Source organism: Caretta caretta, chromosome 1 (genome assembly GCF_965140235.1).
Source record: "Caretta caretta isolate rCarCar2 chromosome 1, rCarCar1.hap1, whole genome shotgun sequence".
NCBI classification, from domain to species: Eukaryota; Metazoa; Chordata; order Testudines; family Cheloniidae; genus Caretta; species Caretta caretta.
In genome coordinates, this window is record NC_134206.1 from 58,891,164 (window position 1) to 58,919,158 (window position 27,995).

The 27,995-nt window shown below is 42.0% G+C and overlaps 1 protein-coding gene across 21 annotated transcripts in view; it reads left to right on the forward strand.

Moving 5' to 3' along the window:
- The first annotated feature begins 1,572 nt into the window (after nt 1-1,572).
- The window catches only part of LOC125636591 (RCC1 and BTB domain-containing protein 2), a 93,979-nt gene continuing 67,556 nt past the window's right edge, over nt 1,573-27,995 (forward strand). For 13 of the 21 annotated variants that reach the window (XM_048850018.2, XM_048849969.2, XM_048850040.2 and 10 more), the window contains exons 1-6: nt 1,574-1,842; nt 10,105-10,198; nt 13,153-13,219; nt 25,867-26,028; nt 26,262-26,412; nt 27,222-27,388. In XM_048850018.2, coding sequence (XP_048705975.1) covers nt 13,178-13,219; nt 25,867-26,028; nt 26,262-26,412; nt 27,222-27,388 — 522 coding nt within the window. In that variant the 5' untranslated portion in view covers nt 1,574-1,842; nt 10,105-10,198; nt 13,153-13,177. Of the gene's footprint in view, nt 1,843-2,015; nt 2,267-7,235; nt 7,352-8,129; nt 8,151-10,090; nt 10,199-13,152; nt 13,220-25,866; nt 26,029-26,261; nt 26,413-27,221; nt 27,389-27,995 lie in introns of those variants that run through there. The other 8 variants (XM_048850106.2, XM_075128477.1, XM_048850099.2 and 5 more) reach the window with 8 other exon arrangements.

The window sequence follows — 27,995 nt, forward strand, 5'->3', positions numbered from 1 at the left end:
CATGGCACAGTGGCATGGACATGTTAGCCTGACTGGGACAAGGACCACAGTGGCTCTCCCAATAAACCTGCGCAGGTGCATTGCCCAAGTACTGGCTGAGACCTTTGAAGAGATTACTGAGGCCAATTACCATGATGTGAGAACCATAGAATATCAGGGTTGGAAGGGACCTCAGGAGGTCATCTAGTCCAACCCCCTGCTCAAAGCAGGACCAATCCCCAACTAAATCATCCCAGCCAGGGCTTTGTTAAGCCTGACCTTAAAAATATCTAAGGAAGGAGATTCCACCACCTCCCTAGGTAACGCATTTCAGTGTTTCACCACCCTCCTAGTGAAAAAGATTTTCACCTTAGAGACTAACCAATTATGAGTGAACACTGTAATACTGTTGCAAAGAAAGCAAACATCATTCTGGGAAGTATTAGCAGGAGTGTTGTAAGCAAGACACAAAAAATAATTCTTCTGCTCTACTCCGGTCTGATTAGGCCTCACCTGGAGTATTATGTCTGTTTCTGGGCACCACGTTTCAGGAAAGATGTGGACAAATTGGAGAAAGTCCAGAGAAGAGAAATAAAAATTATTAAAGGTCTAAAAAACATGACCTATGCCAGGAGATTGAAAAAACTGGGTGTGTTTAGTCTGGAGAAGAGATGAATGAAAGGGGACATAGTTTTTAAATACCATAAAAGGTTGTTACAGGGAAAAAGGGAGGGAGAAAAATTGTTCTCTTTAACCTCTGAGGCTAGGACAAGAAGCAACTACAGCAAGGGCGGAATAGGTTTAGGTTGGATATTAGGAAAAACTTCCTAATCGTCAAGTTAAGCACTGGAATAAATTGCCTCGGGAGGTTGTGAAATCTCCATGATTGTAAACTTTTAAGAGTAGGTTAGACAAACACCTGTCAGAGATGGTTTAGATAATATTTAATCCCTCCATGAATGCAGGGGAATGGACTAGATGACCTCTGGAAGTCCCTTCCAGTGCTATGATTCTACATCCAGAGGCTGACACATAGGCACTTAGGGAACTTTTACAGCAAAAATTTAGCTGCTGAGTGAGTTTACATGCCTACGGGGTTGGGTAACAGCCGAGCGGGGGGTTCATAGATCGCACTGGTTCCTAAAGCTGGGATGCTGGCACCTAAAATCTGGAGGGTAGGTGTCTAAACACACTGTGGATCATCTGGGCCCTACATCCCACCCCTAAGTGTTGCCCCTCCCGTGTCTTGTTACCAAAGCTGTTTCCTTGGCACCCCACAGCATTTTGTTTCTTGGGGGGGGGTACATTGTACAAACAATGTATCCCCCCCCCCCCCCCCCAGGCACATCTGGAGTCTCTGACTCGGGCTTCACCCCCCACTTCTACCCGGGAGCTGGGGAAGTGTTGAGAGGCGCTGATTGTGCCCCAGAGCCCAGGGGATGCCCCCTCCCATGGCACAGGGCGCGCAGAGGCAAAGGGGCCGGGAGGCAACATTCACCCCTGAGCCTGCAGCCAGGAGCTGGCAGCCACCGAACAGGGCCAGGCGGCCGGGGGAGGCGGGGCTAGCTCTCGCCCGTCTTGCTCTCTCCCCACGGGAGCTCCGGGGGGCGGTTGGGCCCCCGGGAGAGGGCCGGGCTCCCCGCGCGCAGGCACTGGCAAAGCCGCGCCAGCCTGCTGAGGCTGGTGCCCCTGGCTCGAGGGGTTTAAAGGCTCTGCCGCAGCCAGCCTGTGAACGGCGGGAGGCGCCAAAACGCTTCCTCCCCCTTCGCCTCCCCCGCGGGCTGAGGAGGCGCCTGAGCGGAGCGGCCGGGGTCTAGCTGAAGGGAGGAGGAGGCGCTGCCGCCGTCGCCGCCTGGGAGGAAGGTAAGCGATGGGGGGGGCCGCGAGCGCCCCACGCCCCGACTCGGGCTGCGGCGAGAGAAGCCTGCGCGCGCCTGGCTCTGGGGCGAGGCGCCGTTACCGTTTGGTCGCGCCGACGGTCCAGTTGGACAGGAACGTTTCCCCGCCCCCTCGGGAGCCGCCCGCTGCTGCGCCAGCGCCACCCGAGGGGGTCGGGGAGCAATGGCGGCGGCGGCGTCCCGCGGGCCTGGGGGGGCCGGGGCCGTTGCTGGAGGCAGGCGTGGGGCGCTGCCGCTGGAGCCGTAGTCTCAGCCTGTCTCGCTCGGGCCGGGCCCTCCGCCTGCTACAGCGCGGTAGCAGCCGAGCGCTTCTTAGAGAGTCCACTCCCCGCGCCCGCCCTCCAAGCGCTGTTTCCGCTCGGGGAGAGTCGCGGTGGCTGGGCCGTACGGTCAGTGAGCGGATCCGCGGGCAGCCAGCGGGGCCTGCTCTGACCCGTGTTTCTGCGGGGCCGGGCCCTGGCCTGGCGGGGCACACCGGAGAAAGGGGCTGTCGCCTGCGGGGCCCCGCCCTCACAGGAGGATTTCGCTCCTCCAAACCAGCCGCTCCCCAGTTCGAAGGTGCTGGGTGAAGTGGCGGCCAGGAAGCCCCTGCCGCTAGGGAGGCACTTAGGGTTACAGGTTTCAGAGGAACAGCCGTGTTAGTCTGTATTCGCAAAAAGAAAAGGAGTACTTGTGGCACCTTAGAGACTAACCAATTTATTTGAGCATGAGCTTTCGTGAGCTACAGCTCACTTCATCAGATGCATACCGTGGAAACTGCAGCAGACTTTATATACACACAGAGAATATGAAACAATACCTCCTCCCACCCCACTGTCCTGCTGGTAATAGCTTATCTAAAGTGATCATCAGGTGGGCCATTTCCAGCACAAATCCAGGTTTTCTCACCCTCCACCCCCCCACACAAATTCACTCTCCTGCTGGTGCTAGCCCATCCAAAGTGACAACTCTTTACATAATCAAGTCGGGCTATTTCCTGCATAGATCCAGGTTTTCTCACATCCCCCCCACCCCCATACACACACAAACTCACTCTCCTGCTGGCAATAGCTCATCTAAACTGACCACTCTCCAAGTTTAAATCCAAGTTAAACCAGAACATCTGGGGGGGGGGAGGTAGGAAAAAACAAGAGGAAACAGGCTACCTTGCATAATGACTTAGCCACTCCCAGTCTCTATTTAAGCCTAAATTAATAGTATCCAATTTGCAAATGAATTCCAATTCAGCAGTTTCTCGCTGGAGTCTGGATTTGAAGTTTTTTTGTTTTAAGATAGCGACCTTCATGTCTGTGATTGCGTGACCAGAGAGATTGAAGTGTTCTCCGACTGGTTACAGTGGCTCCGCCTAATTCTCTGCCTCTGCTGAGGAAGGTGGGGAGCCCGGTGAAGGGCTTTGGGCCCTTGCAGCGCTTCACTGAATGCTTCTGCCTTTCAGGGTGTGTGTGGAGGAGGCTCCTGGGCCTCTGCCCCTTTGCGATTTTGTAGATAGGAACCAAGACCTTGCATTTGGATTGGCAGACAGCCAATAATGTGCCAGTATTGTTCCTGTACTCAGCTCTAATACATGTGATCTTAAGGGAAAGTACTGTTTGTTTTTATGTGGCTGATGCTACAAAAATTTTGGAGGCCCAACTTGAGAAGCCAGTTCCCACTCCACTGTTCATCAGTTTCAAAACATCCTCTTCCTCAACACCATGTAATCCACTCTGGAATGAAACAGAACTATAATAATACTGATCTTTGGGGCAGTTATTCTGTTTTTGCTTTAGTACACCTTGCCTGTTGCTAAGCACTGTGTAAACTTGCAGCACAATATAAAGGATTTGACTAGTTGGAATTTAACTGTATATTGCATTATGTAGCTGTAATGTGTGGGAGGCCTTCACAGTTGGCCCCAGCTGTGGTAGTGGTGTTGTCCAGCCTGAACCTCACAAAGGGCTAGGCTACAATGGCTTGGCGTCAGTCCACCAGAAGAGGGTGAAGCTTTCTTGACAGTTATATGGGAACACGTTTTGTGACATTGCTACTATCTCAGAGTCCAGGATCAGAGATGAAAAAACAGGAATTGCCATACTGCATCAGGTCCATGCTCCATTCAGTCCATCGGCCTCTGACACTGGCCAGTACTAGATACTTCAGGAAAATATTAACAAAATCCTCAAATGGGTAATTATAGAATAATTTACACATGGGAAAGTCTTCTTATCCCCTTGCATAGAGTCTGGCCTGTGTCCTGAGACAGGAGAAATGTCAACTGTTTTGCACAAACAAAATAAATCCTTACAATTGTAATTATGTTATCTCTAAAAAAGTCCAATTGTTTTATATATCTAGCTATGCTCTTGGCATCAAAGGCTCCAGCTAGATTCTGACATTGCACATCATGATAAAGAGGAGTAAAGTAGATGCCATCCATTGAAGGGAATAAGCACAAACACGGCTGACTTCAGTGGGGTCGCAGTAGTATAGCACACAGAATTTACATAGTACTTAAGTTACTTATTGGTCACACAGTGTACTGTAGTAAATAAATAGTATTGTTAGCACCTCAAATGTCCTACCCAGTCCTATGGCTCTTACGCTTGCCTAACTCCCACTGAAGTCATTGTGGGTTTTGCATGCATAAAGGCATCAGGATCAGGACCTGTGCTAATATAGATTTGTCCAATAAATGTTTAGTAAGACAACTTTAATTGTATGATTAAACAAAAAGGAATTCAGATTTGAGGTGATCCATCTATTGAGTCTAGGTTTTGCAGGGCTCAGATGTTTGGAATTAAAGTATTGACAGACCATATGAGAACTGACATGCCCTGATACAAAGGGGTAAATGCAATCTTCAGAACATTGCACAGACCTGAAATAGTTTTTTACTGAAATACCGATATTCTTAAAAATCAATTTTCCTCCGGACCAATGGCAATTTAAATGTGAAATTTGAAGCATGGCACCTGGAGTTCAAACAGCTATGTTCTTGAAAACAAAGGTCCTGATAGTGCAGGGAGCTGCACGTTAGCAGACACTTATGACGGTGCAGAGCCTCACTGAATGCTTCTAAAGACTGAAAGCCTGGGGAGTACTTCTGTTTATATTAATTTGAAATAACATTAAATTAAAAGAGGACTGAATTTTTCTTTTTAATTTTCAAATAGGAGCAAGTATTAATATTGAATTGATACTTTACAATTAATTAAAAAAAATAAAAGTTTAACATTTATTAATTAACCCAGCTAGTTTTTACCCTTAGTAGCAATATAATTGTTTGCATTGTCAAGTTGTAGAACCGGGAAGATAAACCTATTTTAAAAAAAGAAGAAAAAAATGAAGCAGCATAAGACCACTGCCAGCTGGGGGAAAAAATTGCCAATGGGGGGAAGAACATGCCAAATTAAAAGCCATGAAATAGAGAGGGAGAGTCAATATACAGTTAAATTCAGTGATGAGCTGCCAAAATCTTAACAACTGGTTCCCTTCTCACCCCACGAGGGGGTTGTGGTCCCCCCCCCCGGGACTCCTGCCCCATCCACCCCCTTCCCCTGTCCCCTGACTGCCCCCAGAACTGGGCAGGAGGGTCTCATGGGCCACCATAGTGGGTGCCCACCGTGCCCCGCCCCTGAGAGCCAGAGGGACCTGCTGGGGGGGCGAGCTGGGGAATCCCGGCGGTGCTTACCTGGGGCAGCTCCCAGGAAGCATCCAGCAGGTCCTTCTGGCTCCTAGAGGTGGGGTAGCATAGCTGGGAGAGCAGCCGCTCCCCCCACCGATCACATCAAAAGTGGCGCCTTGAGCACCCAGGGAGTCGGTGCCTCAGGGCTGGAGCACCCACGAGGAGAATTTGGCGGGTGCAGAGCACCCACCGGCAGCTCCTGTCCCCATGCCCGGCCCCAGCTCACCTCCGCTCCGCCTCCTCCCGTGGATGCGCTGTCCCGCTCTGCCCCCCCCACCTCCCCGGTTTCCTGCGAATTAGCTGTTCGCGTGGGAAGCCGGGAAGGGCTGAGAAGCAAGTGGCAGCTTCATGCTCGGGCCCAGGGAGGCGGAGGTGAGCTGGGGTGGGGATCGGTTCCCCTATGTGCCCCCCGGGTTACCAGCTGTGGCGCGGGTGGCCCTCCTTATGCCCCTCCCTCCCCCCAGTTCACCTCCCCTCCGCCTCCCTGGGCCTGAGTGCGAAGCAGCCACCGCCTGCTTCTCCGCCCTCCCAGGCTTCCCACGCAAACATCTGATTCACGGGAAGCCGGGGTGGGGGGGGGCGGAGAAGCAGAGCGGGGCGGCGCGTTCAGGGGAGGAGGCTGAGGTGAGCTGAGGCTGGGCGAGGAGCTGCCGGTGGGTGCTCTGCACCCACCAAATTTTCCCTGTGGGTGCTCCAGCCCTGGAGCACCCATTGTGGTGGCGCCTAAGGTGCCACTTTTGGCCGGCCGTTAAATTTAGGAGCCTTTTTAGAACCGGTTGTCCCTCTCGGACAACCGGTTCTAAAAGGGCTTCTAAATTTAACAACCGGTTCCAGCTCACCACTGGTTAAATTCCAGCAAGTCAAATCTGTGCTGCAAGTTTACACAGTGCTTAGCAATAGGCAAGGTGTACTAAAACAAAAACAGAATAACTGCCCCAAAGATCAGTATTATTATAGTTCTGTTTCATTCCAGAGTGGATTACATGGTGTTGAGGAAGAGGATGTTTTGAAATTGATGACCAGTGGAGCGGGAACTGGCTTCTCAAGTAGGGCCTCTAAAAATTTTGCAGCATCAGCCACAAAAAAAAAAACGTACTTTCCCTTAAGATCACAGGTATTAGAGGTGCGTACAGGAACAATATTGTTACATTATTTTCCCAAAAGGTAGATCTTACATTAATAAAATATTTATTTTTATTTTGTGACATTTAAGAAAGATCTGGAGAAATAAGATTCTTGGACTAATCATAACCCTTTTCCTCACAGCTGGGGTTACTCACTAATTATCTGAAAATGATCCCATTGTAACTCCAAAATATTCTTACATTCAACTTTCATCATCTGAAACACTACCTTCAAAAAGTATGTTTACTCTTGTAGAAAGAGGTGGTGATATTTTAATTTGAATTTTGTAACTTTTAGCAAGATGAGATTTGTCTAATTGTAATTTTCCTGATCTTCAGATCTTTACCTGGAATTTTCTGTGGATCTGCTCGCTCAGACAGACTCACAATTTCTATACAAGCTTTGTTACTATTTTCAGTAGCCTCTGTACATTTATATTGCCTTTTTTACATTATTCATCTTCTGCTTGGTAGTGATTAATTGATTATCATTTTCTTCTAGTTTTTTCTAAAGATTCATATTTATTACCAAATGTATCTTTAATTTTTGCCACAGTCAGGTAGGTAGAAATCTATTACTTAATGTATTATTTCATTTGACTAGAGGTGGTTGAAGAATAGAAAAAAACATTCTACACTATGAATACAAATAACTTGCCTCATCTCAGTTTCTGCTACCCATACATGTAAGTCAAGTAATGAAAATCAGTTTATTTAAATCACCTCTCTGACCCTTACTCTTTCTTTAAGATTTCTCTTTTTTTTTTTTAAAGCAACATTATTCCTTCTGGCCTTAAATATAGCATCATAAACTGACATTTCTTTGTAAACCATAAAAGGAGGAAAAGAACAAAAAAGGATTGTTCACAACATTGAGTTTTTAAATCTTATTCTTAGCTCTCTTCCTGTCCTGTTGTTTCTTGGGTTCAAAATATTAGTAGCCTTGAACATCTTCAAATAATTTCTAATATGTTTGTGATATTTCTAACATGCCTATCATAGCAGTATCTAAGGGTATGTCTATGCTTGGAGCTAGCTAGGGTTGTGGTTCCCAGCTTGCATAGACATATGTGCACTAGGTCTCATTGAGCTAACATGCTAAAAATAGGCTAGCTCCCTGGGTATGTGACCACAGGGTCCAGGGGGCGGTTGTACTCAGGCCGGCTACCCCGTGCCACCACTCACTGCTGCCTGCTCTACTGCAGCTATGCTACTATTTTTAGTGCGCTAGCATGTCTACACAAGCTGGGAATCGCACACCTAGCTCCAAGTGTAGATGTAACCTATGTGGTAAAACAAAGATAGCACTGAGCTTGCCTTAAAGGGCAATATTTTGAACATCTTCCTTGTTCCTGGTGTACATGTGTGTTTTTTTTCTTTTGTTTGTTCTTTTCACTGTGTGTTACTCTTTCTCTCGCCCCCCCCCCCCCCCTTCTTTCATTCCCTAGCTACTGGTTCATCCTGGGAAAAGGTGTTTTCAGATAGGTGAGTCTTGCAATAAGTTGTAGGTTCAGGGCCTATACCCACATTGACTTCAATGGATCTATTCACAGGGATCAGGGCCTTACATTTGAATACAGTCAGGATTGGGCTCCATCTGATCTCTGACAAGATATTCTGCTGCTGAAGTCTTGCCTCTGGAAAAGATAGATTATGCCCCTAAACCTGTCTTATCCTGGGCCATTCTAATTGTAGCATCCCTACAGCGTGTAGCTGTCTTGCAAGGTAAAAGATGGGTATGTGGTATTTGAAGTATCTTAGATGTAGCCTGTAAACTGCCTTTAAAATTAATCTGGAAAGAGACAACCAGCCAGTGGAGATTGTGAATTAGTGGCTCCTTGCCACTGATCCAGTATGTGTCCAGGAGCAGTAAGGAATTCAAAAAGACCCCATGGCTTTGTACTTCCTTGACGGATGATCTTTGGATGCTCTCAGTCAAGGGTGAGATCACTGTTCCAGTAAGTTCGTCACATTTTTCCCTTCTTTCTAGTAGCATCACTTCCATCTTGTCAAGATTCAGTTTGAGCTAGCTGCTCTTCAACCAATGTTTTATTTCTTCCGGGCTCTGGAACATCTTGGTAATGGAAAAGGTCACATCAGTGGAGAAGCAAATGAAGAGCTATGTGTTGTCAGCTTATTGTTGATATTGGAGTCATGGCATTTCACTATCTCCTCAAGTGTTCTCATGTTGTATGTTGAAGAAGCAAGATCATATTGAAAAGGGAACCCCAAAATGAGTGTTCTAGGAAAGAGGGAGCCCCTCATTCTCTGTGATACGTTTAATAGGAAGGAATGAATGAAGCCACCTGAGTACTATTCTTTCTGCTCCTGCCATGTCGTTTATATAAGCTAGCAGCACTTCATGATCAAAGGCTGCCTAGAAATCAAGAAGTATTGGAATAGAGGTTTGGCCCCTCTCTAAGGACATCAGTAGGTCATTAATTATGGCTTTTTCCTCATACTTCTCTCTCCCCCAACTCTCAACCAGTGGTTATAGGCCCTATATAAAGAAACTTCAATCTTGTATGTTTTAGGAGCCATCCAGAGAGACACGTGAGTGTGATCAGTGGGATTCACAAACACTCCAAACAAGTGGGAGGAAAGACTAAACTGTATACCAAAAAATTCTGCTCACACGGAACACACATAGAGGGATAATTTATAGAAATTACATTACAAATAGAAATTAGCTCAATGGACCTGATCAAATATGTATAGTAAAATGCTGTTCTATGTTTCTAATTGAAACTAACTTATACTTGGGTCCCCAAACTCAATCTTATCTCTTCTGTAGAAGGCCCATAAGTAACTTGTCCAAGGCCACATGGTGAGTCAAGGACAGACCCAAGATTAGAACGTAGGAATTCCCAGTCCTAAGGTCTGTCCACAAGAACATGCTGGCTCTGGTATTATACCTTGTAGTTGGGTTCCAGATAGGAGTGTTTATGTGAGAATCTAAAATATATTATATAAAATCATCTTTTTGTATGTGTTTCTATTAAAATAAAATGCTGGTGTCTTCACTTAAGAACTGAGTCTTTAGAATAAAGTTTGCTGTTTCCTGCTCCCTGCCCCTATGTTCTATATAATTTATTGGAAAAACTGAAATTTAAATTGTGACTAGATCTTAAACCATAGATCATTTTTTCCTTGCATCTTTAGGCATTCTCTTGTGTTGGTTATTTTTAATGTAACAAAAACTAGTATGCAAACAAATGTCTTTTGGATACTTGTTTCAAAGTAAGGCATTTCAATTATTTAATGCATATTTTAAGATTTGGTAGATGAGGATCTCTGATAACATCTCAGTAACAGCTAAAATTGTATTTTTCTGCTGTAACTGTGGTTCTTGAATATTCATTATTTATATATATTTTTTATGTGATTAAAGTATTTTTTTCTTCTGTCTTATTTTGAGTATTTAGTATTTATTTTTCAGCAACAGCATTCTTGCTCTGGTAATCTGACTTCCTAAGAATACACAAGACATGTGATTACAGATGGATCATCAGTAGTACTTTAAAAATATACAGGTAAAATAATTTTTGATCAAATTGGTGGCTCCATGCTACATTACTTTTTTTTTTTTTAAAGGACTCAAGTTAAACAGTTAAACTGAAATCTAATATTTTAGAAAGAACACCTTTCATGCAAATATCTAGAGACCAGGGTGTATTTTTTCACTAAACTTTTCTAAAGGGATTCTGATAAAGGAACAACCCCCTGGTAGTTGGGGGAACCCAAGGCACTCCAGGGGGGACTCTGTGCAAGGGCAGGGGTCTGTCCATTCAGAACAGCTTGCAGAATTTGTCCCCAGAGTTAGTTACTCCTTTTTCCTGGAAATGAGTTGAAAGGTGTTCTACCTCCCTGATCTTCTCTTAAAGGTGAAGAAGAGGGGGAGTGGAGAATCTCTTTCCTCCACTGAATTAGAATAATGGTAGTTGAAATGGACCATCCTAAAGTATGTGGACGTTTACTAACGAATAGAAATGAATTTGAAGACAAAAGTGGCATGCTTTGTTCTAAACATAAATTACAATATTCCAATCCAGTGATAAATAGCATTGATTTATAGGTTTCAGATCAATGAGAACAAAGGCTGAGGGGATATTATTGCTCTGTATAAATACACCAGGATGGCAAACACCAGGGAAGGAGAAGAACTGTTTAAGGGCAATGTTGGCACAGGAACAAATGGGTATAAGATGTCCATGAATAAATTTAGCGTGTAAATTAGAAGACGGTTTCTAACCATTAAAGAAGTACGGTTCTGAAACAGCCTTTCTATAAGAATAATGAAGATAAAAAACCTAACTCATTTTAATATTGAGTTTGGTAAGATTATATGACAGGATTTCCTGTGATAGCAGAGGTCTGGACTTGATGACCGAGGAGGTCTCTTCAATTCCTATGTTCTTAACCCTTCCAAAATGTAGAATTCCGTATTCACATTTAAATTGGAAAATCTAATCCATAATTCATGACTATACTCTTAGGAAACCTGTCAGTAGTATAAATTTACTGTATTCTAGGAAAGCCCTAAATGTCTCCTGTGGGACATATGCCAGGGTTGCTAAGGAGAGCTGGAAGACCAGAAGGCTAAATACTACATAAGGTCCAGAATTAGCAAGTTACTATAAGCATCTGAGTGTTCCCATTAGATTCAATGTGACTACTTGCATGCTTAAAGTTAGGCACATTCTTAAGTTAAATGTTCACATACGTGGCACCCTTCACAAACATAATGTACTATTATTTGTTGTGCATTGGCAGCACACACAGTTTTTTTTACCAAGACAGATGCCCTGTTGTGTTAGGTGGTATACAAACACAGTGGGAAACCCAACAGACAAGCATGAAGTTAACTGCTTCTGTTTTACCCTATTATAAGTGGAAAAAGTAGAGGGGGGAGATGAGACGAGGATAAAGTGGAAATAATAGGGTATCCTATGGAACATGGGATGAAAGTCAATTTGGGCAAATGAAGAGTCCGCCCTTAACATATGTGTAATCTCATTATGTTTGGGATGTTAAATGCATAAAATCAAGAAATTCAAAATGGTAGTTTCCAAAGTAGGTGTAATTAATTCGTTTTACATATACAGCATTTTGTATTTGCGGTTAAATGTATGCCTTAAGGTATGTACATGTAATATGGCTAAGCAATAGTTACTGTGCCATTTTAATTTTATTTGGGATTTGGTTTGGTAAGAGAATAGAAGGAAGCATTTTTTAACTCTATCTAATTAGATTCCATACACACTTCAAATGTATATCTTTGGCTTGTGTATTAGTGTACAGAATTTGAAATTAGAAGTATGTATGTCAAGCAGAAAGGTAGCTAGATCTCTAGAGCTTCTTTTGATGCCTTCTTTAAGGTGTAGTACTCACCTAAAAAGTGATTATATTAAAAGTGGCACCTTATTGCTCAGCAGATCTACTCCCTGTCTTTATTCAGAATTCTATTTGACTTTCTGTAGTGGAAAAAGTAAGATTGTTATTACTGTCTGCCCTGCAGAATCAACACGCCTTTGAGAAAATTAAATTATTTTTTGGCTTGTTCAATAAATAATTTTTAACACAGTTTCAATAACATGGCCATCTGTACAATCTCACTAAGGGCAACAGGGTTGCATATATGTAGTTAAGGGAAGAATTTGAGGATAGTGGGGTTGCACTAGTTTATCTGAAGGCAGCATCTGATCTGTACAATCTGTTCCTGTTGTTGATGCAAGAATTGGAAAGCACATAACTTGACATTCGGATACCAGGTTGAGTTTGCAGAGCTGTCAGTTTTCCTTGTAAACAGAAAATTTTAAGGGAATCATTAAACAGTAAAATTGGAAACCCAAAAACCCAATTTATATCCATAAAGTCACTTTCCAGAGTAGAACTGTAAGGAACAGTATCTGAGGGGGTTATTGCTAATCAGGGCATATGTGCAATATACTATCTTTTTTACATCATCATATCTTTGTTTCCTGGTCAGCTTTGTTCAGCTTTAGAAAAGCACATAATTATCACTTTAAGCATTTGTATTAGCCAAGTTTTAAATTCATTCTTTCTATTAGAGTGCATAAAGGATGTAGAAAATTACTTTAAGCATTAGACACACTTTTTCCTTCCCACTCCGAGTCAGATACCTGAAAAACAGATGAAAATTTTTCCTTCCCCCCCCGCCCCCCACTCCACCCAAATCACCATTAGGCTAAAAACTAGCCTGAGAATATTCAACTCAACTTATTGGAAGGTTATCTTAATTTCAATCCATTTTGAAAAACTGCCTTTTTCGGTGGGAGAACAGCAGGCCAGAGTCCCTCTTTGTAATTTTACAGACCAAATGCCAAGAAGTTTGTCCTGTCCTTGATCTCCTTCTCAACACACACATTTTAGTTGAATTAAAACACTTTAAAAGATAGAAAATTCCATAAGATACAGTCACAAGGAATATGGCATCTTGATTTTAACCAAAATTATTTCTGTGCAGGCCTGTGGTACAGGATCGAGTCCATATGGAGCCTGAATCTCCTGTTTCCCATGGAGTCACTGGCAAGGTCAGAGTTGAGCATCACAACAGAATATGAGTTTGTATTGTGCACGTCATGGTACATTACTTGAAACTAAAGAAGTTTAGTTGACTGCATTACAGTTGTGCTTTAATAAAGGTTATGAGAGTATCACAAGACCAAGAATTTAGATACGCAGCATTTCTCTCACAAGTGTTAATGTTCTCATCTGATTCAAGAGAACGTTAAACAGAGGAGCAGTATATTTTTATTAAGTAGTTTGACTTGTTCCCCTTGTCTACAGAATCACTTTAATTTAATTTATCATGCAACTCCACACTAATTCATTCTGGCCTAGTGTTTTGGCAACACGCATCTGTAGGAATTAATTATTCTACAGTGATGTGATAACTTTCCTCTAGCCATTTTTTCATCCTGGGAGTGTAGAACTGAATAAAACACTTAATTCAAGTTTGGGAGCATAATAGAGAATTTTTAAAATTAACTATCCTAGAAAGAAAACTGGGCTAGCCAGTTTCTGTACAGGTTGTTAAGATCAGATGGTTTGAAGAAGTGTCGAATGATCCAAGCCTGCACTGGTTGTGGAGCAGTGAATATGAAAGCTACATTCACAAAGATAAAATCTCCCTTAGTGTTTGGACTTGCTTGCAATTTTGGTCTTTAGACTTCTCAACAGCACAGTAGGTGGGCAGTCAGAGGCAGTTCTTCCATTAATATCATCTTCTTCAAGTAGTGTACCTATGGGTGCTCAATGTCAGGTGTGCGTGTGATCCATGCGTCTTTGATTGGAGATTTTGGTAGCAGTGCTCATACAGCCTGCGCATGCGCTCTACACAACCACATGCTCTGTACCCAAGATATATAGAGCTGCTTGGGCAACCTCCCCATCCCCCAGTTCCTTCTCACCACTTTGGCCTGGGATGGAACATTTAGCATGCCTGTTTCTATCCTTCAGAATTTAGCTTCTGCCTTTAAGTTTAGTTTAGTGCAGTTATTTACTTTTTATATGTTTCATTTTGTATGAGGGGCTTGTTTTATACTTCTGATCATCTAACCTTACCCAATCATCACCATAACATCGGATGTATCTCTTTTGGACTGGAGAGGGGGTTGCACTTAGGGACACACACCATTCAGGGCAAATAGTCCAAGAAGCGTTTTTACATATCAATTTTTTGGAGCTGCGGGCAGTCAGGAATGCTTGTGTTCACTTCCTCCTATTAATTGGGGGCAAATCTGTGAAGGTCATGATAGACAACATAGCCTGCATGTTCTCCATCACCTGTCAAGGGAGTGGGGGAAGATCCTTTTTTCTTTTGTGCCAAAGCAATAAAGCTATGGAACTGGTGGATAGCCAATCATACCCTCATTTCAGCCACTTACTTTCTAGGGGTACGAAATACCATGGATGACAATCTCAGCAAGCACTTCTCCCAAGATTACAAATGGGGGTTGGACTCTCAGATTCTTAGTCACATATTACTGACCTCAGGGCTTCTGTGGGTTTCACTGTCACAGTCAACAACAGGAAGTGCAAACAATTCCACTTGAGCAGAGGTTGAGCCTCCATTCATTTGAGATGCCTTCTTTGTTCCATGAATTAAGGGTCTTTTGTATGTGTTTCCTCCAACATATTTCATCCTCAAATTGATAAACAAGATCAAGCAAGATAAAGCCAAGACCACATTAGTGGTTCCAACATGGCCCAGAGGGTCTGGTACCCTTACCTGATTCGCTTTGCTGTCTCTCCACTGTTGACTCTTCTGTCCATTCCCCACCTGCTCTCTCAGATCTCCGGTCAGACTCTCCATTCCAATCTGGGAATTCTTCATCTCAAGGCTTGGCTGCTCAATGATTCTCAGGAATAGACTCTTCCTATTCAGCAGAGGTACCACAGGTGTTATTAAACCATAGAAAAATGTCTACACAAAGTACTTACCTTCAGAATGGAAGGGATTTCAACACTGGTGTGTCCGACAACAATTTTCACCCATTAATTCTTCCCTCTCTGCCAGCCTTGACTATTGGAATGATAAAAGTCAGAATTATCTATGAGTTCCATTAGGGTTCACTGGTGGCTGTAAAGGCATTCCGTTCCTCTGTTGAGGGATTCTCAGTGTATGCTCATCCAAGGGACTGAGAAACCTTTCTTCTTAGATTAGGAAAGGATCTGTAAAGGATCTAAACTTGATACTTAATTGTCTTATGAAACCCCATAACGTAACGGCAGATACAGGCAGTCCTCGACTTTGACGTTTGAGTTATGACGAACGGCACTTATGATGTTTATAAATACTCATTGTGTTTTGATTTTACGATGTCGGTTTTGACTTTACGATGCTTGATGTGACATTGTTCCCATGGGAAATTTGAGTTACGATATTTTTGACTTTAGACGTGATATTCAGGAACCAATTGTGTCATAAGTCCGAGGATTGCCTGTACTCCTTTTACACTATTCTTCAAAGACAGAGTTTGACTATGACTACATCCTAAGTTCCTTTCTAAAGTGACTTCTGAATTTCACATCCACCAAGTCATCCATCTCCCAAGTTATTTTCCCAAACCCAAACCAGTTTAAGGAAGGTGCTGCCTTCAACACTTTGGACATTAGTTTGATTCTGTCCAGATAAAACCCTCCTATGTGGAAAGTCTCTCAGACTATTTGTTTTGATTGGGAACAGATCCAAGGCGTCCATAGTCTCCACCCAGAGTATCTGGAGGTGGATCTCAGGATGTATCCTCATATTTAACCTCATCGTAGGGTGATAGCTCATTCTATGAGATATCTGTCTACATCAGTGGTGTTATTTAAACATGTTCTTCTTGAGATTTGCAAGGCTACAACCTGGACTTCGATACATACCTTTTCCAAACATTATGTGGTGGTTCATTTTTCTAGATCAGATGCTGCTCTGAGCAATGCAGTTTTGTCTTCAGTATTAGACTCAGCTCTGAAGCTCCCCCATCCTGATGAAAGTACTGCTCTGAAATAACTTGAAGTGGAGCACCATAGGAACACTAATTGAAGGAGGAGAGAATACTCATCTTGTGCAGGAATTGGAGTTCTTTGAGTTGTGTGTTCCTATGGATGCTCTACTACCTGCCCTCCTTCTCCTCTGCTTTGGAGTTTTCTTTGTGGGACTTTGCAGTAGAGAAGAAACTAAGGCCAGTTCATCTGTGCAACCCTGTATATCCCCACTATGGGACACACGGATGTGTAGGATGCATACATGGGCCAAATGGGCACTGCTACCAAAAATCTCCCATCAAAGGTGGATGGGGCACACGTGCACCTGAAGTGGAGCACCCATAAGGACACACATCTCAAAGAACTCCAGTTTACTGTACAAGGCAACTAACCTCTTCTACCTGAATACTTGAGAAGGACCATTACACACTATCATAAAAACACAAAATGCTAAAAGAGTGGATTGTCTTATATGGAGTTATTAGATTGTCAGGCCAGGGGTTCATAAAACCTTTCAGACTTTTTGGAGAAAACTGGACGTGGAGTATGGAAGTCAAGGAGATCAATTTTGAAAATAAGGGAGCCACAAATATCATCTCAGTCCCTTACTGTGTCGAACACATCTGTTAATTCCTAAGACAGATTTCTAATTAATTCATGGGTGTTAGTAAATTGTATTAAAGCATCTCTATTTTTATATTTTACGAGGATTTTAATATAACAATATTTGTATTAGGCAGTTTTGGTGGTAATTTTTTTTCATTGTTTCCCACAATGTATGATTTTAGATTGTAAGTAATGTTAAAGAAATGCTGTAATTTTCATTACATTTTATATAAGGGTATCTCTGAGTGCCTCTAGACTAGGGATGTTACTGAAGAGAAAACCACACCGTTATTTGTTCTGACCCATCAGCTGGGCAGATAGGAGAGAACTGAAACACAGACTCTAAATCTTTAAGAAACCAGTGTCCATGTTCATGAAAGCCAGGAAATTTGTGCAGATGGAGATAAACCATGGTTGTTCTTTAGAACTTCAGGCTACATCACATCAGCAAATGCAGCTTGGAGAACAGTCTGTGACATTGTGAAAAGCAGTCACTTTAAGAGTCTGTGATATTTTTAAAAAGAAAGAAAACTCAAAAACTGCACATCAATCAAATATCAACATTGAAGTATTACTTTCTGACCTAATTAGACAAACATTTCATTGGTTTTGTGTTCATAATCAAATGTTAAACAGTACCAAACAAGGAATGCAGAGCACTGAAGAAGGCATTTAGCCACTGTGTTTATTTATAGATGCATTCAATATTATTTTGACTTACTGTTCAGTGAATGCCTTTAGGTAGGGTGCATTGAAAAATAAATAAGGCTTTTAATCAGTTCTTCTTTGAGTAGATGCAGACATGTATTCCAAGTAGGTGTGTGCGCATGCCAGAGGTGGAGACTTTTGCCTAGCAGTACCCATAGAGGGGCAGTGCTTATGCCTCATGCCTGTTGCCCCTCCCTGGGCTATATGAGGTGGCGCTGCCTCGAGTCCCCTCAGTTCCTTCTCACTGCCTGTTGGCTGTAGTTGGAGCTCTCTGTGGTTGTTGCGTCACAATCTTGCAATTTATCTTTTAAGCCTAGTATTATTGTACCTAGGTAATAGTCAGTAGTGTTAGAGTAAAAGTTCTAGACTATGGCACAGTGGTAACAGTAGTTCTCCCCAGTGATGCCCTCACTGGGATGCGAGCATTGCACTTTGTGTGAATTAGCGATTCCCAACAGTGACCCCCACATGTGGTGTTTGCTCTGTTTTGGCAAAGCCAAGTTTAAAGAGTGCTGCTGTTCGATCTTTGGGTCGTTCAAAAAGAGGACTCAGGTGATGTTAGGATATAGATATTCAGGCCTGTCTGTAAAGGCCTATACTCTAAGAATTTAGGTGTATTCTTATCACTTGGCTAGTGATAGAGGTATAAAAGAAAGAATCAAAACCACTGTCTGCCAGTGTAAGGGCCTTCTCTTACTGTGACAGTTTGTGGCCCTGTGCTTAGGCTCAGGCCTTTGGCTAAGCAGCAGAGGCAGCCATAAGCTGGGAAGCGAACGGTCACATCCTCACATTCCAAACTAGTCACATTGAAATAAGGTGCTATGGGGCTGTTAGGTACTATCAGGACAGGATTGTATTCCTATCACCTCCAGAGAAAGGGAAGTGCCTAGAAAATGTAAAAGGAAGCTTGGTTTGATAGCATCCTGTCTGGCAAGAACTCACTTATCAATGGCTGGGATGTGAAATCCTCACTTCTGTATTGTCTTGTCATTATAGTTCCCACTTTGCTGTTGTTTGTCTGTATAATCTCTGTCTGGTTCTGTGATTGTTCCTGTCTGCTGTATAATTAATTTTGCTGGGTGTAAACTAATTAAGGTGGTGGGATATAATTGGTTACATAATCATGTTACAATATGTTAGGATTGGTTAGTTAAATTTCAGCAAAATGATTGGTTAAGGTATAGCTAAGCAGAACTCAAGTTTTACTATATAATCTGTAGTCAATGAAGAAGTTAGTGGGTGGGGATGGGCATGGGGGTAAGGGAGATGGGAACAGGGAATGGGGGTAAGAAAATTGGAATCATGTTTTGCTAAAGGGGGAAATGGGAACAGGGAATGGGAGTAAGGAAGTTGGAATCCTGTTTGGCTAAGGGTAGGAATGGGAACAGGGACACAGATGTAAGGCTCTGTGGTAAGGCTCTGTGTAAGGCTGGGAAGGAGGATACTAAGGAAGGAAACTGGAATCATGCTTGCTGGAAGTTCACCCCAATAAACATCGAATTGTTTGCACCTTTGGACTTCGGGTATTGTTGCTCTCTGTTCATGCGAGAAGGACCAGGGAAGTAAGTGGGTGAAGGAATAAGCCCTCTAACAGGTGACACAGGACCTTTGCCCGAAGCAGCACCTGCTTTGAACAGGCCATGAGGCCTGACCAAGTACTGAGGACCTCCTTAGGCTGCAGATTCTCCTCAGGCTTAGAAAGTGCTGCTGCTTCCCGTTCTGGGGCACGGGCCTTTCCAAAGAAGTGCAGGAGTTGTTCTCCGCCATCAGTACCAAAGAAGAGGCCACATATGATTGATTGTGAGTGCTCCAACTCCTGGGGTGACTCTTCTGGTGCCATCTCTGGTGAACAGGATGGCATGGGTGCCTTCGACCCTCCCTAGGTAGAGGGTAGTGAGGGCAGACACCCTGTACCGTGGACTCTGGTTCCAGCCTCTGAGTGTCTGTTGAGTCTGGTGCCAACGGGAACAATGCCAGTAGCGACAGTGTCAGTAATGTTGTAGTAACAGGCTGTGGTGACCTTGCTCTGCTTTTTGGTCCTGTCCTCACTGCTGGTCCAAAATTTGTGAGGTTGGTGCCCGCAATGGCCCCCCAGTTAGAGCATGCAGCTAAACTCTTGAGCCCTTTTGCACAGCACCAGGAAGCACCCCTTGCAGGGGTTGGTATGGACATGGTATCGGAGACAGTACAAGGTTCTTTAGTACTGGGCCGTTCCTTGGCACTGATGCAGTCGATGCTGGGGATGGTTCCACGGAGGTTGTCACCGTCCTCAACGTCAAGGCTTGCGGGTGCTCTGGTACTGTTTGCATTGGGACTGATCTTGCCTTCTGCACCATTGGTGCCAACTACCATGGGAGAGCCAATTCCAACCTCATTCTGGGCCACTGACGAGTCGGACTGCCTGTTGGCTCCCTCTAGAGTTGCTCCTCCTATGTCTACGAGATCCCGACACACCTCTGCTTCAGAGTCAGGATCCTCGTCCTCCCATTCCACTTCACTGGAGGAAGTGTGAAGGCCATCAGTAGACCAATACAGCTACCAGGGATGGCATGCACCCCCAAGGTCAGGATGGAGGCCCCTGGTGTGGCGCCTACTGGCCGCCAATGCCTTACCCATACCAGTGGCCCCCTTGGGCTTAGTGGGAAGCTCCTTGCTCCCACAGGACTTGCTTGTCATCCAAATCAAAAACAAGATCACCAGCTTCTGTGGCATTGGTAGTTGCAGATCAGCTGCAAGTCCAGATGCCCACAGTTCCCCTTCCTGCAGAGCTGTTGGAGTTTTCCCATCAAGAGACTCTGCCTCATCCCCAGACAATGCAGTGTTGCCTGGTTCATCCTTTCCTTCCATCCTGGAGGAGTTCAAGGCCTAACAGGACCTTTTATGTCATGTGACCTTATCCCTTGGAATTTAGGCGGAGTTTCTGCAGAAGAATACCCATAAACTTGTGGACATTCTCCAGCCCTTTGTCCCGGGGAGAGTGGCTTTCCAGTTAATGAGGTGGTCCTTGAGCCTGTGAGGGCACTTTGAGGTTTGCTGGTCTCAGGACCACTGGTGGCCAAGCACTTGAAGTGTTGTTTTGTGCCTCTACAAAGGTTCGAGGGGTTCTATTCCCATCCAGCCCTGAATTCCTTGGTGATCACGGCATTGAATGACAGAGTCCATCAGGACAGGTTCAAGTTCTCCCCAAAGGACTTTAAGTGCTTTGATCTTTTGGGTAGAAAGATACACACCTCCTCTAGAAGATGAAGATCAGGAGCAGTTCCCCGAGGCTTTCCGGGATGAATTTTGGGTAGTTTTGTAGAGCACTGCTTGGTGGCTAAAATGTCTCTGCAATCTGCCCTTGATGGGGCAGATACATTGACCAGTCTGTGACCAGGCTGATGGGCCCAGCCTGGGCTGCCTCTCTAAGGCTTTTCACTGCAGCTGGCAGTTATCTTGATCGTTACGCAGGTCATCAGGCCCCATAATTGCAAAGTTTATTGTCTTTGTTTTAGGATCAGTGTAACTTTGGAGAAACAAGCTGTACTCTATTTGATGCAAAATTTTATTAAAACTTTGAATTCTACAATCTTTGGTGATAAATAGTCACTGATAACATACAAATCGAAGGAATTTTGATTGAGGCTCAGACACTATTTCAGTACAGAAGTCTTGGTGGAGAATTGTTTGTTTAGATTGTTTAAACTTGCAAACTTGTTATGAGGTAATTGGCTTGTGCTAAATGGGAGGATTTTATCCTTATTCAGAAGACATTTTTATACTTACATATGGAAGTCTAAATGATAAATTCACAAAGATTATATATTTGGTGATCTGAAGCAGTATTGAAACAGATACATCTAAAACCACAAAGGAGGAAGATAATGAAGACTTTGTTTATTTCAGACGCCTGAAAATAAATGTGGATATTTTTCAAGTGCAAGGGTGTTCTTGGGTAGACTTTTAAAGGAGGTTTTCTTTTTCATCAAAAGATTTGGTAATGTAATGGGGATTATGAATTTTTTAAAAGTTTTTAATATCTTCAAGTATATGATGGGGGAGTTATATGATGAATAGTTTTGAAATGCTTGTTTAAAAATGAATATTTAGTAGTAATTGTGTTTTTTTAAAATACCTATTATTAAATCCTTTCCCATCCCTACCTCCCCTTAATAAAGGACTGACTGCTATTTTAATCTCTCTGATGGACTAATTTTTATGAAGTACATATTACTTTAAAACAGTTTGTTTGACTATTTTAGAATTGTTGGCTTAAAATCAAATCTATTTAAATTCTGTCCTTTAAAAACAAATACATAAAAATAAGAAACCAGGGGTGAAATCCTCACTTTTTTTTTTTGCTATTTATTTAATTGGTCTAGGCTATCACTTAAGGTTTTATTGTTTGCCACAAATTGTAACTAACATCCAGATTAGACTAAACTGAAAAACTAGGTCTTTACAAATATTGCAGTGATGTCAATAGCTAAGAATTTGAAATAAATAAATAGTTTGCTTTCATCAGGGTGGATTTAAATCATGATTTAAATCACCAGTCAGAAAGACTCGATTTAATCATAGAATATCAGGGTTGGAAGGGACCTCTGAAGGTCATCTAGTCCAACCCCCTGCTCGAAGCAGGACCAATTCCCAGTTAAATCATCCCAGCCAGGGCTTTGTCAAACCTGACCTTAAAAACCTCTAAGGAAGGAGATTCTACCACCTCCCTAGGTAACGCATTCCAGTGTTTCACCACCCTCTTAGTGAAAAAGTTTTTCCTAATATCCAATCTAAACCTCCCCCACTGCAACTTGAGACCATTACTCCTCGTTCTGTCATCTGCTACCATTGAGAACAGTCTAGAGCCATCCTCTTTGGAACCCCCTTTCAGGTAGTTGAAAGCAGCTATCAAATCCCCCCTCATTCTTCTCTTCTGCAGGCTAAACAATCCCAGCTCCCTCAGCCTCTCCTCATAAGTCATGTGTTCTAGACCCCTAATCATTTTTGTTGCCCTTCGCTGGACCCTCCAATGTATCCACACCCTTCTTGTAGTGTGGGGCCCAAAACTGGACACAGTACTCCAGATGAGGCCTCACCAATGTCAAATAGAGGGGAACGATCACATCCCTCGATCTGCTGGCTATGCCCCTACTTATACATCCCAAAATGCCATTGGCCTTCTTGGCAACAAGGGCACACTGCTGACTCATATCCAGCTTCTCGTCCACTGTCACCCCTAGGTCCTTTTCCGCAGAACTGCTGCCTAGCCATTCGGTCCCTAGTCTGTAGCGGTGCATTGGATTCTTCCATCCTAAGTGCAGGACCCTGCACTTATCCTTATTGAACCTCATCAGATTTCTTTTGGCCCAATCCTCCAATTTGTCTAGGTCCTTCTGTATCCTATCCCTCCCCTCCAGCGTATCTACCACTCCTCCCAGTTTAGTATCATCTGCAAATTTGCTGAGAGTGCAATCCACACCATCCTCCAGATCATTTATGAAGATATTGAAAAAAATAATCATAAATTTCTACATAAAAGTGCATTCTTGTTGGTTGTTATAACCTTAATAGATATTCTTCACAACTCAGAGATAGATGTAGGTTTCATTTTTAGAAAGTACACACTATATATTTTTAAAGTGATTTATTTTGAAAACTTTTCAGATTAGTTTTACAGCTATATCAGAAAATGAATGATTGTTTGGTTATTTCATTTACCAAAGTTAATTGAAGCAGATATTTATGAAGTCATTGGGAAGTGAACTATCTCCAGCTCAATAGGTTAATCATTAATATTTGGAGGATTTTCTTACCATGCTGTATTAGGAGGAGAATATCACCAGACAGACCTGTAAATTGTTTTATTGAACTAAACCAGCAACGTTGTGTATTCTGGATTTTTTTCTTCAACATCAAACATATAATATTTTAACAAAACAACCATATGAATTTTTGAATTTAGTTAAACATTCAAGTTTTTTAAAATCAGGTTTGTTTCTGTTAAAATTGTTTTTAAAATAGTTGAATGAAACATATTTTTTAAAAAACCAAAAATTAAATCGACTGTGTCAGAGAGGTTAACATGAGAAACTTAAAATATTGGCTTCTGCAGCTAATTTAGTCATCTTCACCTTCATTTTCCTGTTTCTTCATAATCTGGAAAAGAAAAAGAAGCTTTCTTGCTTTTTCAGGTCCCAAATGATTTCTCAGTTTGGAATGAATTAGTCCAAAGGAAGAAAATATTCTTTCTACCCTGGCAGAAGAAGCTACTGCTGTTAAAAGTGAGATTATCACTTCAACAGTCTCTGAATCCACGTGCTTAAGTGACTTCCACCAGTTCACTGGTGTGACTTTCTTTAAAACATCATCAGCAAACATATATTTCTTGAATGGTTCTTATTCCCAAACTTTTATGGCCTGCTGCCATTGTAGGTTTTCCCTTCTAGTGAGAGAATGGTATGGTAGATCTCAGATTAATGAAGGTTACACTCAGAAAGACCTCAAGACTTCTGGAATATGCTGCTCAAACTGTTTCACTTTTGTTTCCACTGCCTGTCCCTCCCTTCTCACATTTATCTCCAGACTTCTTCTCCTTGTCCAGATCTATTCCGCCCCCAACAATCTTCTTTCTATTCATTGAACCTTTTGAAACTTTGCACTTTTAGAGAGAGGTAAGGGATTCACTCTGTGTACACAAATTTGCAGAGGGACAATAGGGTTGAGGTCTGTTATTTCTCATCTCTATACATTATTTATTTTTTAAAACCAATTTTTTTTGTTAACAAGCATGTTATTTCTGTAGACACAAATCCACAGTTTGAGAACTGCAAAACTCAGCATCTCTGATCGTATCTTGTAGACTGAGCACCGAGTCCCATTGGGTAGATAGAAAGATTAACCTAAATAATCTATACAAAAGCCCTGGGAAGCCCATAAGATTGGGTCCCTAATTCATGAACTATTGGAACTCATTTACAAAACTTTTCTTAAACATGAATATATTGTCTCTTAGTACAGAATTAGAATTTATAATCCCTATTCCATGATGAGATATCTTTGAGCTAAAATGTATCTTAATTAAAACTATCTTTAGATCGGATTTTTTTGATAAAATGCTTTTTGAGGAAAAAACCTCTTCTTTTTTTTTTTTTTTTTTTTTTTTTTTTAAAACAATCATTGATTTTTATCCACCCTGGTTTTCATTTAGAGATCTGTTTGGGGGCTGGTTCGTCCTCTATCACAGGATAGGGCAGCCCAAAAGACTAACTTCTGTCCTTGTGGCAGTAGCCTGTCAGGGCCATTGCGCTGGTATAGAATTGCCGAGGTGTAGGATCACCACAGTCACTCTCCCATCCACGCAGAATACCCGCAGAGCCTCAGCAGGTGATAGTCTCCTATGTGTGTGGAGGGTGTAAAGTTGGTTCTCTGGCTCCTGCACAGGGCCTACTGTGCATGGGTATTCCTTATGGAGAGGGGCGGGGGAAACCCTTTATGGCTCCTATGCACTTGTTGAGCTGGCACAAAGGGGCCACAAGCCATGGGTGAATTCCCCAAATCAGTGGCATATACTGCATATAGTCTCACTTTAATGGAGTTTTTCAAGGGTTTATGACCATTATTTAGACCTTCATTTAGCAAGGCACTTAAGCATGTGCTTAGCTTTCATCATGAGTAGCTGCATTGACTACAGTTGGGCTAGTGTCATGCCTCTAGTTAGACATATTCTTAAGTGTCTAACTGAATAGTGGCTGTTAACACAAACATTGTTCTTAGTGCTGTACAGACATTGGAAAGACAGCTAGATCCTGCAAACTCCTACTACCAGGTGTAGTCCCACTGAAGTAAAAGACTTAGGCACCAAAGCCCATTGAAATCAATGAATGTTTTCCCATTGATTTCAGTGGGTTTTGGATCAGAATCTAAATGTTTGTGGAATAAGGGCCTAAATTAGTCATAGGTAATACAGTTCAACCATGCATAACATATTGAAAGGGAAAACTATTAATTATGTTTGTCATAGTCCAAGAAACAGAACATTGAACTTAAGCTGCACAAGCTAAGTCCATAAAAATAGCTTTTTGTTCCCTCTTGGAAGCAAGGGAATTTAATTTCTGAAATATAAATTTTGGAAAACTAGAGACAGAACTGATTGTCTCAGTATGTCTACACGTTATTGGGTGCTTTTCTCTAATTTTTTCTTTTGTTCTTTATCATGATGTGTAGGGTTGTTTTTTTAATCACTGTCTGTCCAGAGCTTACTTTTGAAATAAGACATTGTTTTGTGGTTGGGGAAGAAAGTAATACCCTTTCTTATCTACTGCTTTATTTTTCTTTAGATTTAGCCCTTTCATTGTACAAGGTTGAACATTTTCCTTTTTTCTAAATATCTCATATCACTTTTTAATCTCAGCAGGTGATACATGCTACTTTCTTATCAGCCCTGAAGATGTTGGATGTTGGAAAATGGCCAATTTTTGCTCTCTGCTCTCAAGAAGAACTGAAGTTAATTCGTCAAGCCTGTGTATTTGGTAGTGCTGGTAATGAAGTGTTGTATGCAACTGAAAATGATGAGGTAATTATCAGAGAAAGTGTATATTAGTGCAATATTATTTGGTAAATATTTGATTCATTATTAATTCAAGATAGATTAGCAGTGAACCCAGAATTATGATGATAGACCCTGGAGAAGTATCATACATTAATTATTGAATAAAGAAAGTTTAGGATTGATTATTTTAATTTAAATGGTAAATGTTACAGTCGTAATAAAGAATGTGCTACATTAACAATAAGATTTTATAACAGGTGTTTGTGCTTGGCACCAACTGCAGTGGCTGTTTGGGAACAGGCGACATTCAGAGCACTATTGAACCACAGAGATTAGATACTTTATGTGGCAAAAAGATAGCCTGTCTGAGCTATGGAAGTGGTCCTCATGTTGTTGTTACTACTGCAGGTAATGTGTGGTGAGAATATTGTATTTTTAAAATGTGTGCCTTCTTCAGTTGGCCCAATTATTTGTGAGAGACCTGAGTTGTGAGAGTGAAATGGACAATCCTGCTTCTTAGACTGATATAGTATTAGGGAAAATGCAAAGGTATAGATTCTGTGGAAGGATTAATAATTATTCTGTAGTTCATATCCCAATAGATACCTGATGAAGTGGTACATCAAACATTGTTTAACCTTCCTGATAGGATGCTATGGCTCCTAAAATGCTTGAAAATATACTTTTCAATGATACAAAGTGGAGATGGTATATTTCAATAATGATAATAATACTACTAATAATTAATAATATATTATTTATATTATTTATTAATAAATAATGACAGTATTTAGCACAGTATAGTGCTTTTCATCTGAGGAATTCAAAGTACTTTACAAAGAATAGAAAGTATCATTATTCCAGTTTTGATGAGCAAACCAAGGCACAGAGACAAATTACTTGACCAGGGCCAGAAGTGGCAGAGCTAGGAATAGAATTCAGGTCTCATCTGACTCCCATTCCTATGTCCTCTCTTCTGGACCACACTATCTCCTATCAGTTTCTTTTAATGTGATTCTCTTGGTATTACCCTTTTAGACATTTATTGAACACTGGGGAAAAAATAGCATTCTTGTGTACACAGGATTAATAGCGTAGGGGGCATATGGAAGTGTGCACCGTTGTTGAACTTGACTTTTCATTTTCTGTCATCTTGTGATGCATAGTTATTAGATAAGTAGATGTTTTAAAATTGATTTTTCACACTTTTATTATAGAAGGAGAAGTGTACACATGGGGCCATAATGCTTATAGTCAACTGGGCAATGGTACAACAAATCATGGTTTAGTTCCCTGTCAAGTCTCTACTAACTTGGTAAACAAGAAAGTAATTGAAGTCGCCTGTGGCTCTCACCATTCCATGGTGTTAACATCTGATGGAGAGGTGAGAAGAGTTAGCATAAATCTGCATAAACTGCATTTTCCTTTGTATGGAATTTATATAGGATGCTGGAAAGAGAAAAACATACAATGCCTAGCACAATGGGACCTGGCCTGGCTGTCCTCTAGGTGCTGCTGTGATATAAATATTTAATAATAATTGGAAGATCTGAGGTTTATCAATGTTTGTCCACCCACAATTGCAGGAAGTTGTTTATGGGATAGCTGATCCTAATGAAGGAACAGCACTTGGTATTGCAAAGGATGGCTAAAAATATCTATGACCTCTCCCACTGTGCCCTGCTGTGAAAAATTTGTTCACACCATTAAATTTGGCAGTAAATTAAACTCTGTGCATATGTGGAAGGATCACCACAGTTAAATATCTAAACCCATTGAGGTACAAAGTATTGTTCTGTTACACTCTGAGATATTGTTGGTGTTCAGTTACTTGTCCTATTTTGTTTTCTTTCAGTAACTCTGTAGACAAAGAATCACAAGTATACCCCACAGGATGCATAATCTTTTATATTATTTCTTCTTGTTTTTTTAACTAGTCGAGCATTAGAAATTAGAGTTGAAAGGAGTCGTCAGATTTCTGGAAGAAAATA